The 16,215-nt window shown below is 26.2% G+C and overlaps 1 protein-coding gene and 1 long non-coding RNA gene across 3 annotated transcripts in view; one reads left to right on the top strand and one right to left on the bottom strand.

Moving 5' to 3' along the window:
- LOC122498021 (cationic amino acid transporter 3) overlaps positions 1-16,215 on the bottom strand; it is a 135,757-nt gene that overhangs the window by 18,994 nt on the left and 100,548 nt on the right. For both annotated transcript variants that reach the window (XM_043605514.1, XM_043605513.1), the window contains exons 3-4: positions 15,535-15,688; positions 11,426-11,656 (exon numbers count right to left, since the gene is read on the bottom strand). In XM_043605514.1, coding sequence (XP_043461449.1) covers positions 11,426-11,656; positions 15,535-15,688 — 385 coding nt within the window. The remainder of the gene's footprint in view (positions 1-11,425; positions 11,657-15,534; positions 15,689-16,215) is intronic.
- The window catches only part of LOC122498025, a 114,135-nt gene that overhangs the window by 26,510 nt on the left and 71,410 nt on the right, over positions 1-16,215 (top strand). The window lies entirely within an intron of this gene.

Here is a 16,215-nt window from a genome sequence, read left to right as displayed (position 1 = left end):
GGGAAATTTTATTAAAATACTAGATATTAAAAACCTTGTATTGAGGAAAATTTTTGAAAATAATTGAATCGTTTTAAAGAATTTTTTTTTAAATATTTTTTTTATTTCTAGTATAGCGAATTTAAAGTAGTATAGATTCTCAAAAAAAAGAAATAGTAGCTTTGAGTGTCTGAAATCTAAAAAAAGTACCCAAATATCAGTATAATGTAAAAAAGTAGTAAAAATAGTAGGTTTTAGTAGATGATTGCGAAGCCTGAAATTTGGTATATTATTTTCTGAAGAGGAAAGAAGACAAACGATACATTAGTAGAAATAATAAAATTTTCAGAATAGTTTTATGGGTGAAATTTAACAGTTAAATGAAGAGAAAAAAATTTCGAATTGTTTCGATTTTTCTCAAATCTAACCTTATGCGTTTGCGGATCTAATCAATCAATTTGAAACGTAACCGTATGTGAATAAAGCTCAATGCGAGGCATCTCTCTGAGGAATTTTTAGTATCCCTTATAACTTATAGCCTTAAAATAAATTCTATTCTTTTCAATCTTGTTATATAAATATAACATTTATGATCGAACGAATGTATTCGGAATCATATTTTAATAAAAAATTTATATTTATATATTGAAATTAAATGAAGGACATTGTTACTTGTATGAAACAAATTTTATGTATAGGAATTTTTTTTCTCGTCTTCGTATTCTTTAGAATATTTATACTCGCCTCGCATTATAACAGTAAGAAGCATAAAAATATTTTCAATTATCGTAAAATACGTCAATTTTCTTCGCACAATACACTATGCATACATATATTTGAAAATAAAGCTTTCTTTTATCAGGATTTACGTAAGGTTCCCTTCTGGAGTGAATATTTTTCTCCTTATACATTTTGAGATATATTCTATAAAATTGTTCTATACGCGTCTATATTTTGTTTTTTCTTTCACATTTCTTATTTCTTTGGTGAAACTGCCATTTGCAGACTTTAATTCACTTTTTATAATTCTTTTGTATTTGCTGTGATTCTAATGCTTTGTTTTTTATAGTTGAAAAAAATATTTAACCTTTTCCTTTTGGATGCGTTCCAACTATATAATGGAACTGTGATATTGAGAAAAATGCAATCCAATAACCACAGAGACAGAGTAAATACAGTTATTTAGGAGAATCGTTTTATGGTCGTTTAATCCTTAAGTTGTAAATAACAATTTATTAATTAAATTATAGATCGAGTAGAGGAAATAGCAGAAATAGTACGACTGCAGTTTATAAATTTTCTATTTTTTCCCCTTTTTTGTAATCTATATTTAGCATAATATTATCATTTTCTTGAAAGTATCGAATTGATATATTAAAGTATATCAAGTTGATACCAAAAATGTAGATCAATTTTTGCTTTGCCACAAAAAATTAATTTTGTTCTTCCCTGATTTGCAGACAAAATTTTGACTTTTTCCCTGACTCTAAGGAATATTCTGATTCACTCTAAAAATAAATAAAAATAAATTTAAATCATTATTTTCTAAAATTTGTAACTAAAATTCTTCTTCAAATCAATTATTTTTAATAATTTTCGAAAAAGTTATTTCAAAATTTTCAAACCCATTTATTTACAATTAAATTTTAAAATAAATTTCGATTAAATTCGAAAATTCGGTAATTATGCAGAAGAAGGACTTTTCACAATTTTAAAGATAAATGGTTAATTCTTTTTGGGAAAGCTTTCATTTAGCTAAAAAAGAAAAAATCAGATGGAAGAAGACGAAAAAGTCGATTTTAGGAATGCCAAGGATGGGAAACAAAATCAAAATTAAAAAGATTTTAAAAAATTAAAATTTTTTTTATTTATTTTTAAAGTTGAGAAAAGTCCTTCTTCTGCATAATTACCGAAAATTCTTCAATTAAATATATATGTAGGTATTAGAAAATAAAAACTTGAAATAATTGCAAAAAAAAATTCAATGAAACTTTTTCAAAAAAAATTAATTCTACAGAATTGTCAGTTAAAAGTACGAAAAATTAAAATTATCAAAGATTTTAATTTGAAACCTTTTCAAAATTTAATTCTCATAAAAAATATTGCCAATAAATTTTTAAGTAATTGAATTTTTTCTACGAATTTTAATAAGATTTTTAGGAATAATGACATTTTTCGAGAAATTTGATTAAAATTGTATTAAAAATAATTGAAATTCTGCAATGAGTTTTATTATTTGTGAAAATAATTGAATCCCTAAGAAGAATTTTATTATACTTTTGAACAATATTTCATTTTTACGAAGAAATAATAAAAAAATAAAAAAAAATTCTTGAAAATAATTGAATTTTTCCAATAATTTGTAACTTTTACAAAATTGAATTTTTTTTTGTGTTTTTAATTAAACATCTTCTATAAATCCATTATTTTTATTAATTTTTGAAAAATTTATTTAAGAATTTTCAAATTCATTTGTTCACAAAATTTCAATTATTTGTAAATTCTTCAATTAAATATATATTAGAAAATGAAAACTTAAAATAATATTAAAAATATCCCCAATTATTAAAGATTCTCAAAGAAATTAATTCCACAGAATTAATTTAATATTCAATTATTATCTAGAATTTTAATTGAAATTGACGGAAATATAATAATATAAATAGTTTATTGAATAATTAAATGTTTCTCAAAATTGAATTCTCGTAAAGAATATATTGCCAACAAATTTTTTCTATGAATTTTAATAAAAGTTTTAAGCATATTGTACTTATTATATTAGGTAATATTTACCTAATAAATTACAAACTAATTGTTTTAAAAATAATTGAAATTCTGCAACATTTGTGCAAATAATTGAATCTCTGTAAAAAATTTCATTATTTATGAAAATAATTGAATTATTGCGACGAAATTTATAAAAAATATTGAATTCCTGTGAAATTTTTATTATTTATAAAAATAATTAAATGTTTGCGTAGAATTTTATTAAAGTTTTTATTTTTAAATAATTTAATTTCTTTGGGAAGTTTTATTAAAATAGTAACTGAAAATCATTGAAATGAGGGAAATTCTTGAAAATAATTGAATTTTGGAGAAGAATTCTGTTATTTATAAAGATAATTGGAATTTTGACGAGAATTGTTTTAAATTTTTGAACATAATTGGATTTCTGTGAAGAATTTTATTATGTATTTTTGAAAATAATAGAAATTCTGCAATCATTTGTTACGTCTCCAAAATTCAATTTTTTTTAGTGTTTTGTATAATTAGAATTTATAGTAAGTTCATAGTTTATCAGGCAAACAAAAAAGACACTAAAATTCAGAATTTTCTTATGAATTTTATAAAAATTAAATTTTTTTCAGTACTTTTAATAAAAATTTCTGACCTTTCCCTGAATTCCCTGACTGGTAGCAACTCTGACTGTGATTTTATATTTGACAATGAAATCATCATCTACTAGGTTTTATTTTCAAAAAAATTACTCCAAGTAGAACAAAAAAAAATTCTCCGTTTTTATTGAGAGGAAAATCGGATTTAAAAACTGGTGAATTATTGTCAGGTTTTTAAAAATATTTGACAAACTGCTGACTGTTGTTACAGTGTATTTGTCCATTAATTTGCAAACACCCCTTTGGAGCACTTTTCAGCTCTTTTTTCGAATTCCATTCTGTTCAGAAACGGTTTTATTTGTTGAAATTTTCAAATAATTTTGAATCCAAATAAAGAAATGGCCTTGATTCAAAAGGAAGTATTTTCCTTTAAGAGGGAAATTATATCGGTTTAGATATAATATTGATTCAGATATATCGGTTCAAAATTTAGATATAGTTTAGATATAAAATAACAGCTCATATCAGTTTAGATTGTATAATAACGATTCAGATATCTTGATTTAGAGAAATTATCTTATTATTGATGGACTTCCTCATTTTGAGGTCTCTCGAGATGAAAAAAAAGAAGCATTTTTATTCCTTGTTTCCGCTAAAGATTCCAGTGATTATCATTTATAATTGAAGAGGCAGGATTTTTTTTTTGGCGAGGAGTACTAAGAATAGGAGGAAGAAAAAGAAGGTTCAAGGTGGTAGGTGCAGTTGAGCAAGTTGATGTGTCAGAGTGTATACTGTACGTGGTTCAGATCGGATCGATGGGGTCCACAGGTGCCAGACCAAGAACCATTTGCGCAAGCGTCCTTTATACTATTCTTCTCTGTTTAAGTACACTTGCACTCTATGTTCCTTGAAAACCCTCAACACGCAGACTCACCTCTGACACGTGAAACCACACAAAAAAAGTAGAAAAATTAAAAATATTCCCATACAGCAAACTTTGTGAATCAATTCTAACATTTTATTGCTGTATTCCATTTCGCCCAACATTAAATATCCCAATTTTAATTTGGGTACCGCTTGGTTTTTCCTTTTCTGGATTTTTATTCTAAATTCTCTTTTGCAGAAAGAGCATTATTTTCATAATTATTTCACAATTACTAAAGTCCTAGAAATTAAATTTATTCTCATTAAATATTCTTGTTGTCGATTAGGATAAGAGAAATAAGAGACAATTTTAATGCAGCAGCAATTTATTTGAGAAATGCTAGATAGACGGATAAATCGAATGATCATCTCGGTTTCATTGTTTCTTTCTCTCTTTGAAAATTGTCATAAAATCTTTTAAGAATGATGGAGAAGAATTTATGGAGGTTTATTGGAAAACCATCAAGTATTTAAAAGATTCTACCTCCGGTAAAAGTCAGAGTTGATTGCGATCGATTTATTTTTCCGTCAATCGACCTAGTTCTCCTTGATAGACACACGAGATTTTCAAGACAGAAATATCGAAGACATTTTTTTTATTTTAATATTTCTGAACAATAATAGACAAATGGTAAAAACAAAACAAAAAATACTGTGAAATCCAAATCCGTTATACGAAGAGTTCATAACAGCAATATAGGATTATCAGCTTTTGTTAGGCTCTAAAACTCTCGGCTTTATTGTTGAAAGCTCTTATGCTTTTTATGACAGATTAAGGAATAGATTTTACGCCTATTTACGAGACGACTTATGATTCTCCAAAATTCTCTATTTTCGTTAAGTTCAATATTAGCATTGATGAAAATTACCGATTAAATAAAAATTACTCTTTTACTGATCATTATCGTAATAAACTCCAATTTTTGGGTACGATTGGGTTTCTTTTTGGAAATCGAGACATTATTGATGAGGAGGGAGGTCGAAAGGGAAATTTGTCGTTTGCAAAAGTGGAAAGAAATGAAGCGACCGATCGTAAATGCCGAGAACTCTCTTTTTATCTCTTCTAAAAGTTACCCAAGAGAAATCAACCAATAGTATCAAGAACGTTTCAAGTTCTCTTTTTCATGAAATGAAGGCAAAATGTCTCATCCGTTAACTTTTCCTTTTGCTTTCTTTTCATATCATTTTCTTTTTGCTTCGTTTTCTTAACACTTCTTTGCCTTCTAATAATTCATTATGTACAGGTAGTGCTCTATAAGATCGATAAAGAAGATAAAAAATCAAAAAAATAATTCACATTGAAGAATTAGATTTCAAAAATTGTATAAAAATGTGAATATTTTCAGTCTTCTTAATTTTCTTATTTCAGAAGCAAAATAAGTTTTATAATCACTAGAAGAATATAATGGAAAAAAATTAGTAATTTGAAAGTGTAGCGTACACATTTTTCGGTTGATGTAGTTATCAAAAATTAAATTCTGTTTCAAAGTTGCCACAAAAATTAAATTTTATTTCTCCCTAACTTCTCCCTGAATTCCCTCACAACCCTGTTTTTACCTTGTTAAAATATTTTAAAAATTTTAATTGATAACTAACAAAAGGAAATTTAGTTGAATGATGTTTGAATGTATGTTATAACTACGTGGCTAGTTAAATGCGCAAAGTTCAACGGAGTCGAGTGAAACGTAAACATGTTTACTATTTATTGTCTGAAGAGTTGTATAATGTGTAAGTCTCTTTTGGACATACAATACTCCCATTTTAGTTCAGAGACCCTTGAAGCCATTAACAGATACTTAGTTGAGTACGACTTGTCGTTCAAAATGACTAATTTTTTCGTGATACTTTTTCCCCTTTTGCTTTATACTAGTTTTATAAATAGATTTATTGATAATAAAGGCAAAAAGCTATATAAGAAATATATAGCAAGTCATTTATAGTATTATAATTATACATTTTCAATTCATTAATTTTTATTTCGAATAAATACTCCTTTTATTAGACATGGTTGCTATACAGAGCCTGGAAATCCTGGAAAACCTGGAAAAGGTATGGAATTTAAAAAAGGGAATAAAAAATCTGGAAATAGAATGTAATTTAAAAAATTTTTTGGAATTTCGCCTATTTTCAAAGATTTTTAACAAAATTTTAATTTAAAATTGAAAAATTTTTGTGTCATCGCCATACACTGTAAAAAAAGGGAGTTAAATTTTAACTCCTCCGGGGGGTCTATAAAAGTCGCACCCATTGGAGAGTTAATACCAGGGGAGTTAAATAAACAGAGTTAAAATTTAACACCCAAATGCTAACTCCCCATGGAAAAAATAACTCGCGCAGGTGTTGAATGAAGGGAGTTAGAAATTAACTCTCTTTTGGAGTTGATTTTTAACTCGAAAAATTTAACTCCCAACTCCCGAGTCCGTTAACTCCCTAAGTTTTTTACAGTGTATAAAAATCTTTACGGAAGAAAACATTTTTGGCTTGTAATTATTATTAAGTTTCTGGTATTTGGAAATTTAAAAAAACTTTTAAGAGCCAAAGCTATGTTCTCAAGCCAGCAATTTTTTTAAATTTTTCACTAGAATTTCATAATAAGTATTGACCTGGAAAAAGCCTGGAATTTTACATTTATTATTTTGTGGCAACCGTGATTATTTACAAGTTATTTTCATAAAATATTATTCAATGATTTTCATAAATAATAACATTTTTTACAGGGATTCAATTATTTTCATAAATACATAATACAACTCATCATAGACTTTCAATACATTTTTAATTAAATTTGTTCAAAAAATTTAATTATTTTCATAAATAATGAAATACTTTGTAACAATAAAATTTTTTTCAAAATAATTTTCAGAAAATTCTTTAGAGAAATTTAATTAATTTCAAAAATTTGGCAAAATTCAATTATTCTCAATGTCTACTATTTCAAAAAAATTTCACAAAAGAATTCAATTATTTAAAAAGAAATTTTAAGAAAATTAGTCTCAAGATTTCAATTATTTACAAAAGTATTATAATTATTCGCAAGAATCCAATTATGTTAAAAAATTTACAAAAATTCTCATCAAAATTTCAATTATCTTTATAAAAAATAAAATTCTTCTTCGAAATTCAATTATTTTCAAAAATTATAATAAAATTCTTGGCAGAATTTCAATTATTTTTAATAAAATTGTCATCAAAGTTCTCGAAAAATGAAATTATTCTTAAAAATTTTATTAAAATTTCTCAAGAGAATTAAATTATTTAAAACTTTTGTTGATAAAATTCTGTATGAAAATTCAATTTTCAGAACCATTTATTTATTTAATAAAATATTTATTTTTGTATACGGAGAGACCCACATTTGTAAAAATTACTAAAAATGGTTGCAATGACCGGAAATAAGGCCAGGGGACTTTTAGCATAATATACTACAGAATTAGATAAATTTACAAAAGAAATAGATAAATTTGCTACATTGAAATAGCAAGTTTTAATATTTTGTGTAAGAGTTGTAAATGTAGCGAAAATTGATTATAGTTTTCTCTAATTTAATTAGAAAAAATCTGACAAATGAAAACATTTTCCACTAAAACCTACTATCCACTGTAGTAATTTTTGGTGAGCAAGTGTGGCTAGCGAGTGCAGTCATATGGCGCCTGCATTTCTATTGGTTGCTAACTTCGTCAATCTCCGTAAATGAGCCGATGCCATCCGATCATTGACAGTGACTATGTTTCGCGTATGTAAAATAAATTTGGATATTATCTACAATAATTAAATATAAAGTGAAACGTAGGTCGTTCGTTATCTCGGAAATTGACCATTATAAATTAATAAATTTTGCATTTATTCATGTCCCAAGAACTATGTTTTATAATAAGTTGTTAAAAGTAAACTGCTTTCTCGTAAGTGCTGTAAATTTTTATCATTCAATATATAAGGAAACAAAGATGTATACTTTCAGTGAAATTCGTTGTCGTGCGTGCAGTTGTGTATTAATTAACCGCGTCTATACATATAAGTGAAATAAACATGTGTGTGTCTTCAAATATTTATCCAACAAATATATAAGTGTGTGTGTGTGTCTGTGTATGTAAAAATCCTTCCAGTTTACCTCCATTAGTCAAGAATTGACGGGAAACCGGCGACAAAAATCCCTATTTTTTCTTTCACTCTTTCTTTCTGCATTTACAAACGACTATAGTAATTTTACGTACACAATACTTATGAGTTTACTACAGTTGTTTGGAACTATTGGACGAAATAGTAAGAAACTTTGCTAATTTGGTGAACATTTGTCGGATTAGTGACTTCGTGTAGAAAATAGTAAAAAATACAAAAAGTCCCCTTATTTCCGGTGGTTGCAATGTGAAAATAGTAAATTCTAGTGTGATTTTATACAAAAATTAGTAATCTCGGTCTCTCCGTGTAGTTAAATAATTGAATTCTCGTAGAATTTTCTAATAAATATTGATTTAAAAAATAATAAATTTTAGTTAAAATTTTAAATTATAATTGAATATTGAAAGCATTATAGCGTGGATTTTTTGAAATAATTGAATTTTGAAAAGGTTTCAAATTAAAATCTTTGAAAATTTGAACTTTCTATACTTTTAATTAAGAATTCTGTAGAATTAATTTTTTTCAAAAAATTTAATGGAATTTTTTTGAATTATTTAAAGTTTTTAATTTCTAATATATTAAATTGAGGAATGTCAGAATAATCGAAATTTCACCAAATAAAAAAAAGAATTTGAAAATTCTTAAAGAACTTTTGCAAAAATAATTTTTAAAAAACTGACCTAAAGAAGAATTTTAGATGAAAATTCTAGAAATGAATAATCCGTAATGATGAAAATAATTTTTGGAGAAGTTACAGTAACAAAGTAGCAAGTTTAATTTAATTATTGTAAAACATGAAGAAAGCGATCACTCCGAGTCGAAGACTCGGAGTGATCGATATCTTCATGTTTTATAATAATATTCTTATAAATCATTGAATTTCAAATTTTTGAAAATTTTAATTTTTATATATATGAAAAAATAATAATGATTATAAATATTTATTTAAAAATGAAGTTATTGATATTTTCGAATAATTTTCGTATTAAAAACCTGGAAAAATTCCGTTTTTTAACCTGGAAAACCTGGGAAAGTCAGGGAATTTGAAAAGAGCAAAAGCGTGGCAACCCTGTTAAAAAAGTTTTAATTAATTTAATTGATACGTTGAACCAATGGTTCGTTAATGGTTCTATATTTATATTTAGTTTAAATCAAAATAACTGTATTTTCATTTTAATTAATTGATTTTAAACTGAATTGGAGTTATTTTAATATTTATTGTATAATTAAATTGATACTACACTTCCATCTATATATGTATATATATATATATATATATATATATATATATATATATATATATATATATATATATATATATATATATATATATATATATATATATTACAAAAAGATATCGCCGCCGCCGCCGCCGCTGTTTCAAGATTCTGTAAGGGCGCCCTAGCCCAAAGGGGCCGTCAAAACTTATGTCAAAATTGACCTATTTTTTGACCTATAGGTCAAAAAGAGGATAAATAACGGCCTCACATTACGTCAAAATCTATGTCTAATTTGACATATTTTTTTACCTGTAGGTCAAAAAGAGGATAAATAAAGGCCTCACATTACGTTAATTTAGGTCAATTTTGAGGGCAGTTTTGACCCAGACGTCAAAATTTGACAAAGAATTCCCGCTACCCTTAAAATTAAGGTCAATTTTGAGGGCAGTTTTGACCTAGACGTTAAAGTTTGACAAACAATTTCCGCTACCCTCAAAATTTAGGTCAATTTTGAGGGCAGTTTTGACCTACACATCAAAATTTGTCAAACAATTTCCGCGCGCAGACTTAATGATGAGGTGAAGTTTGGCATCTTACCTAACAATGTAAGGTAATTTTAAAATTGTGTTTGCTCTTACACCTATCATTTTGACCTAATTTTGACGTTTTATTTTTACTTCCTCATTTAGTTACGTCATAATCTATGTGTAATTTGACTTTTATTTAACTACAACTTAAAAAGGGACAATAAAGGACAATAAACGTATCTATGATACGTCAAAATCTATTTAAAATTTGACGCCTTTTTAACCTATAGGTTAAAATGGGTCAAAATATATGTCAAAGTTTAATCTAATTTTTGACATATATATAAAAAAGGTCCATAACGATTATTACATTACGTCAAAATCTATGCGTATTTTGTCATGTATTGTATGCAATTTATTAAGATGCATTGATATTAAGAAAAAATTACTTTAAATTTATAAAAATTAAAATTAATAGAAAAATAGAGATAGGGGGTTGTTCGCGCGGCGCGCAGGGGGGCGAAGCCCCCCTAGTATATATATATATATATATATATATATATATATATATAGAAACAAAAAAAATTGGAGGTAGACAATTTTTATTTAATGCTAAATAAGATATAAAATACGAAAAATTAATGATATAAAGAAAGGATATTTCTAAGAAGTGTTTGTTATATTTTTCCGTAGGAAATAATTCGAATTAATTGTCATTCAATCAGAGGAGAAAGTATCATTTCAGCAAATAATGTTGATAGTAAATATTGATTTCACATTGTATGTGGGGAATTTTTTTCTTTTAACATCTTGTGCGTGTTTACTGTTGACGCTTTAAAAACGGACTGTTAACTTTTTCTTCTCTTTTTTTATTTGTCCATTCCATGAATAATGCATTTTATTTATACTTAAGAGGAAAATTTATGGTCTTTGAATGATCATTTAAATTGTTTGTTTTTTAAAAAGAAAATTTCAATAAGAGATGAATTCCGGGGAAAATTTTAATATTTCCAGTATATTTTCTTTATTCCAGAATAAGTAAAATAAGTTTTATGATTATCACTAGCATTAATTTTCTAAGAATGTCAAATTGATACTTTCTTTGTCTCAATTTGATATTCTTAGAAAATGAAAAAGATAAAATAGTTGTTGATAATTAATAAAAAAAAATAAATAAATAATAGTTGTTGTATAAGAAGTTTTTTGATGGTAGAAATTGATTTGATGTAGAGCTTGAAGTCCATGATTGTGTTCACTAGTCGTGGAGTAAAATTCAATCGTTATCAGATAGCAATAAAATTTATGAGATTGTCGATAGACTTACCGAAAATGGTACCAACGCTGTTGCTTATGGCTCCCGAAACGGCACCATTCGCCAAGGCATCCAAACAAGCGCTAAGCGCACAGGCACACGCACTCGTACCTATAAGGTACTCAAGCACCATGTTCCATCCAATAATGAACGCTATTAATTCTCCTACTGTCACATAGCTGTACATATACGCGCTGCCAGTTGTGTGAGGCACTCTGACACCAAATTCGGCGTAACAGGCTCCTAGAGATAGAAATTAGATGTCTAAATACTTGTACAATCATTAAAGTACCATTATTTTTAATTTATGACAAAGATGTCTAAACACTTGTACAATAATTAAAGTACCATTATTTTTCCTTACAATGTGCAATAAATAAAGTACGATTATTTTTTCTTACAATACTTGTTCAAAATTAAAGTACCATTAAATTATTTTTCTTACAATATTTGTTCAATAATATATAATTAAGGTACCATTATTTTTTTACAATACTTGTACAATAATTAAAGTAGCATTATTATTTTCTTAAATACATAAATAAATACAATTTCTCCTCTATGAGAGAGCAAAAGAAAGAATTAATTTTTGCTATAGATCATCTGGATCTTTATGTCCACAATTATCAATTTAGTAACAATTCGCATAGTGCAACAATTTATAGAAACTTTTCATCAAACTCCTTGAAATACTCTATTATTTTCCCTTTAGTCTTTTCCACTCTATCATTAGTTGAACTTCTGCAAATTGCATTCTCATTAATTTTGCCATAAATTTAATTATGGACAAAATAATTCCATTTGTCAATATAGAAGGATGAATTTATTAGTCTCGTTCAGTTTTACGATTGTTGGAGGTAACCTACTTTTTAGAATTATACATAGGAGAGCAATTTATAACAATTTTGATTCGGACTTTAATTGATGCTATGTAGGAAAGATGATGAAAAAAGGAGAATATCTCTCTTTGAGTATAAGTTCACTTTTGTTGGTAACTTTTGAATTCACTCTCTTTCTCTTTTTTTTCTCCATCTGTTCCTTCTTTCATTCTTTCACTGTGTGAAAGTCTCGAGAATACCTGACAGTCTTTTAGCAGTAGTATATATCGTGGATCTCTAAATAAATAAAAAGAATGTGTCACGAAATCCCATCCAATGTGTAAGTTTGGAAACATTCATTTTGATACAACTATATATACAAGTGTATAATACAAGAGGAAAAAACCCACACAACATTTCACCTGCATAGACGTAAAAGTGGAATTTTCTTTATAAATAATTAATAGACTTTTGTAACCGTAAATAGAAAGAAGTGTAAAAATAGTTTATCTGTTTTTTGAGGGGGAAAAAATAGAGAAAGGAAGGAACGTGTCTGACGTAAAATTGACTACTACCACTGTGTCTGAATATTTCAGGTTTATACTACTGTATTGGTAGTAACCACTGGTTTTTTCCACTATTCATTAATTTCAAACAAATTACACATGAAATAAACATTTTTATTATTCAAATAACCGATTACTTGTCCAGGGCTCGAACTAGGTCCGTAAATTCCATAAAAGTCCGTTTTTTTGAAAAAAGGTCCATAAAGTCCGTAATTTTACTTAAACCAAATAAACTGTGTTTGAATCAATAATTTCAGTAATTCAACCAAATAACATTTAATTGATTTAGATAAAACCTATTTGATAAAATTTCGTTATTTATTAATTTATAAGTAAATACAGATTTATTTATCAGATTTTATTTAATATAAGACAAGTAATCGTTTCTTTGAATAAAATAATTTTGTTTCCAGTGTAAAGTAGAAAACTGGATAGTAGCTAATTATTCTCAGTGAAAACGGTTTTATATATGAAATCAATATTAGAAACAAATAACCATCGAATCAAGCTGTGACATGCCATTACATAAACGATAAGCGATTATAGAGGTGCGATGGATAGTTTACATTTACACAAAATTGTTCGAGGTTTGTCATTTATGAGTGATTAATATGAACGATCATCGTTATCTAATGATGATCATAATTAAAATCTTTTATAACAGTTTTGAATTGATTTCTTTTTATTTTACCATAAAATTTCAATTTTTCCTCTGCTCTGTATATAATAACAGCAGTATTATCACTATTTGCAAAATTTCTTATTCATTTAATATTTAAAAATATTTTTTAAATGCGATCGTTATCTTCATGTTTTATAATTTATATTTTAAATTATTTTGTAATTAAAAACAAATTTGCAATTCAGATTTATGCACTAAATGATGTAAATAATAATAATCAGGGTTGTCACAGGTCAGGGAGTTCAGGGGAAAATTAGGGATTTTTATTAAAAGTAATGGAAAAAATTAAATATTTATAATTCATAAGAAAATTATTAATTTTCGTGTCTTTTTTGTTTGCCTCATAAACTATGAAATTACCACAAATTCTAATAAAAAACCTTCAATTTTTTCCATTTTTGACAATAATTTCTTTTTAAATATAACTTAAATCTTGAATAACTAGCATAAAGTTATTAATTATAAATTATTTAATAAATAATTTTGCTTATATATTTCAAAATTAATTGAATTTTAAAGAGTTGCGTTTATAATTTTCATAAATATGTGAACTTCAGAAAAATTGCATTTTTGATGTGACTGTTGGATTTATTTCAATAAATAAAATTAAAATTAAATTTTTGAGAAGTTACAAAAAATGATTGCCTAAATTCAATTATGTTCAAAAAATTTCGTCAAAATGTCCATTATTTTTATAAATAAAAAATTCTTTTCCGAAATTTAATTTTTTTTCAATTTTAATAAAATTCTTGTTCAAATTCCAATTATTTTCACAAGTAATAAAATTCTTCGCGGAAATTGAATAATGTTAAAAAATGTTAAAAGATTCTAGTCAAAATTTCAATTATCTTTAAAAATAATGAAATTCTCAGAAATTCAATTATTTTCAAATTTTTTTTTTTGAGAATTCAATCTTGAGAAACATTTAATTATTCAATAATTCATATGGAAAAATAATAATAATAATAAAAACTAAATTTAATTTTTGTGGCAAGCCTGATAATCTTTTGTTGAAAAGGAAAGATTTTTAGATTTAAAAAAAAAGTTTTTTTTAAGTAAAGAAGAAAAATGTTGTGTTTTTGTTGCGCGATATTAAGGAAGTTTTAAAAATTATAGCCATGTCATAATTTCTCGAAACTTTCTTCACGGTTGCTTGAAAAATTGTTGTTAAATTGTTACAGGATGGATTAACATTTTTTTAAAAGTAGTCGTAAATTATCACTCAATTCAAAAATTGCTGTTATGATTAATAATAATGCTTAGGACAAAAAATATTATTTTTATTTCAAAGCAACAATGGTTTTGAGTTTAAAGTAACAATTCTTTTATTTCTAGAAAGGTAAAAAAAAACCCTTCTATAAGACTTATTGTTTCTAAATTGTACATTTTTAAAATATACAATAAATACACCATTAAAAATGGTAAGAAAGGAAATTTAACTTTTAGAGTAAAAGAAAAGATTTCACTTCCGAATCGTGTTTTTAACGTACGAAAGGAAATTTATTCTATGCAGTTAAGCGTATAGCAAAATCTCAAAACCCCCGGGGAATATGTGTCTTATTTTAAAATCTCTTCCAAACATTTAAGTTTTATCGCTAACGGGATCATCTTAAATAATTGAACCAGAAAAAAAAGAAAAATATCGTTTACTAGCAGGAAATGAGGTGAATTTTAAATTTTGTAACTCACACACATAAATGTTATTGCAGTACAAAAACTAGTCAATAATTAATTTTTCTTTAAATTCTTCATTTACTTTTAATAGAAACTCACTTATTTTTTATTTATCCGTCTTTTTGCGACTTTATTCATTTCTTTTCTGTCATGTTAATGTAAATGTTTTGTAAATTTTTTATATTCAACGATATTCTCTTCTTGCCAAATGTTAATTTTTTTTCCATTTTACGAATTAAAGATAAATTAGAGATTCTATGTAGGGGAAAATTCAATCAAATTTGCAATTAAAATTAGATAATTCTTCATATAACCAATTATACAAAAGGGGAATATGTATATTAAATAAAAAGTCAATTTTAATGTAATTAAGTGATATACCCGAAAAAATTGAGGCCACCGCCGCAATGACAAACGAAATCACAACCCCGGGCCCAGCCACAGTACGTGCTACCATTCCCGCGACCAAATACATTCCTGTTCCTACGCAAGATCCCACTCCAAGGGATGTCAGGTCCAGTGTTGTCAGGCACTTCTGCAAAACCAAAGAAAATTGATTGCTGAATATTAAATTTCGATTCTCTCTCTTTAATAATTGCGAGGTAATTACATACCTCTATTTGGGGTAAAAAAATATTTTCTATTGTCTGCACTATTAGGGTAAAATTAGTTATTACAATTTATAATTGTAGGGAAAGGGGCCCCAAGGTGGACACCCATCTTTTGAACGACTGTAATTCCTAAACGGTATTAAAAAACAGCTGCCAAGTTGTACATTTTTATAATTTTGGTGTTCATTTCATGAACACTTTGCTTCCTCATAGAAATAATAATAATTGAAATATAAGAATTAATTTTTATAAAAGAGTTAAAAATCATTCAATCTTGGTCCAAAAAATGTGTTTTTATATATTCTATAAGATGGTTATAATAGTTTAATAATTACACATAGGTTAATAAACAAGAATGTTGACAAAATTATATTTTCCACAGTTTTTTATTTTTCAAATACCAATAATTCGATAATTTTTGACCGAATCAGGTTCAAAAATAGGTCAATCG

This window comes from Leptopilina heterotoma, unplaced genomic scaffold (genome assembly GCF_015476425.1).
Source record: "Leptopilina heterotoma isolate Lh14 unplaced genomic scaffold, ASM1547642v1 Lhet_14, whole genome shotgun sequence".
NCBI lineage: Eukaryota > Metazoa > Arthropoda > Insecta > Hymenoptera > Figitidae > Leptopilina > Leptopilina heterotoma.
The sequence above is the reverse complement of the archived record's forward strand: the minus strand, read 5'-3'. Positions and strand labels throughout refer to the sequence as shown.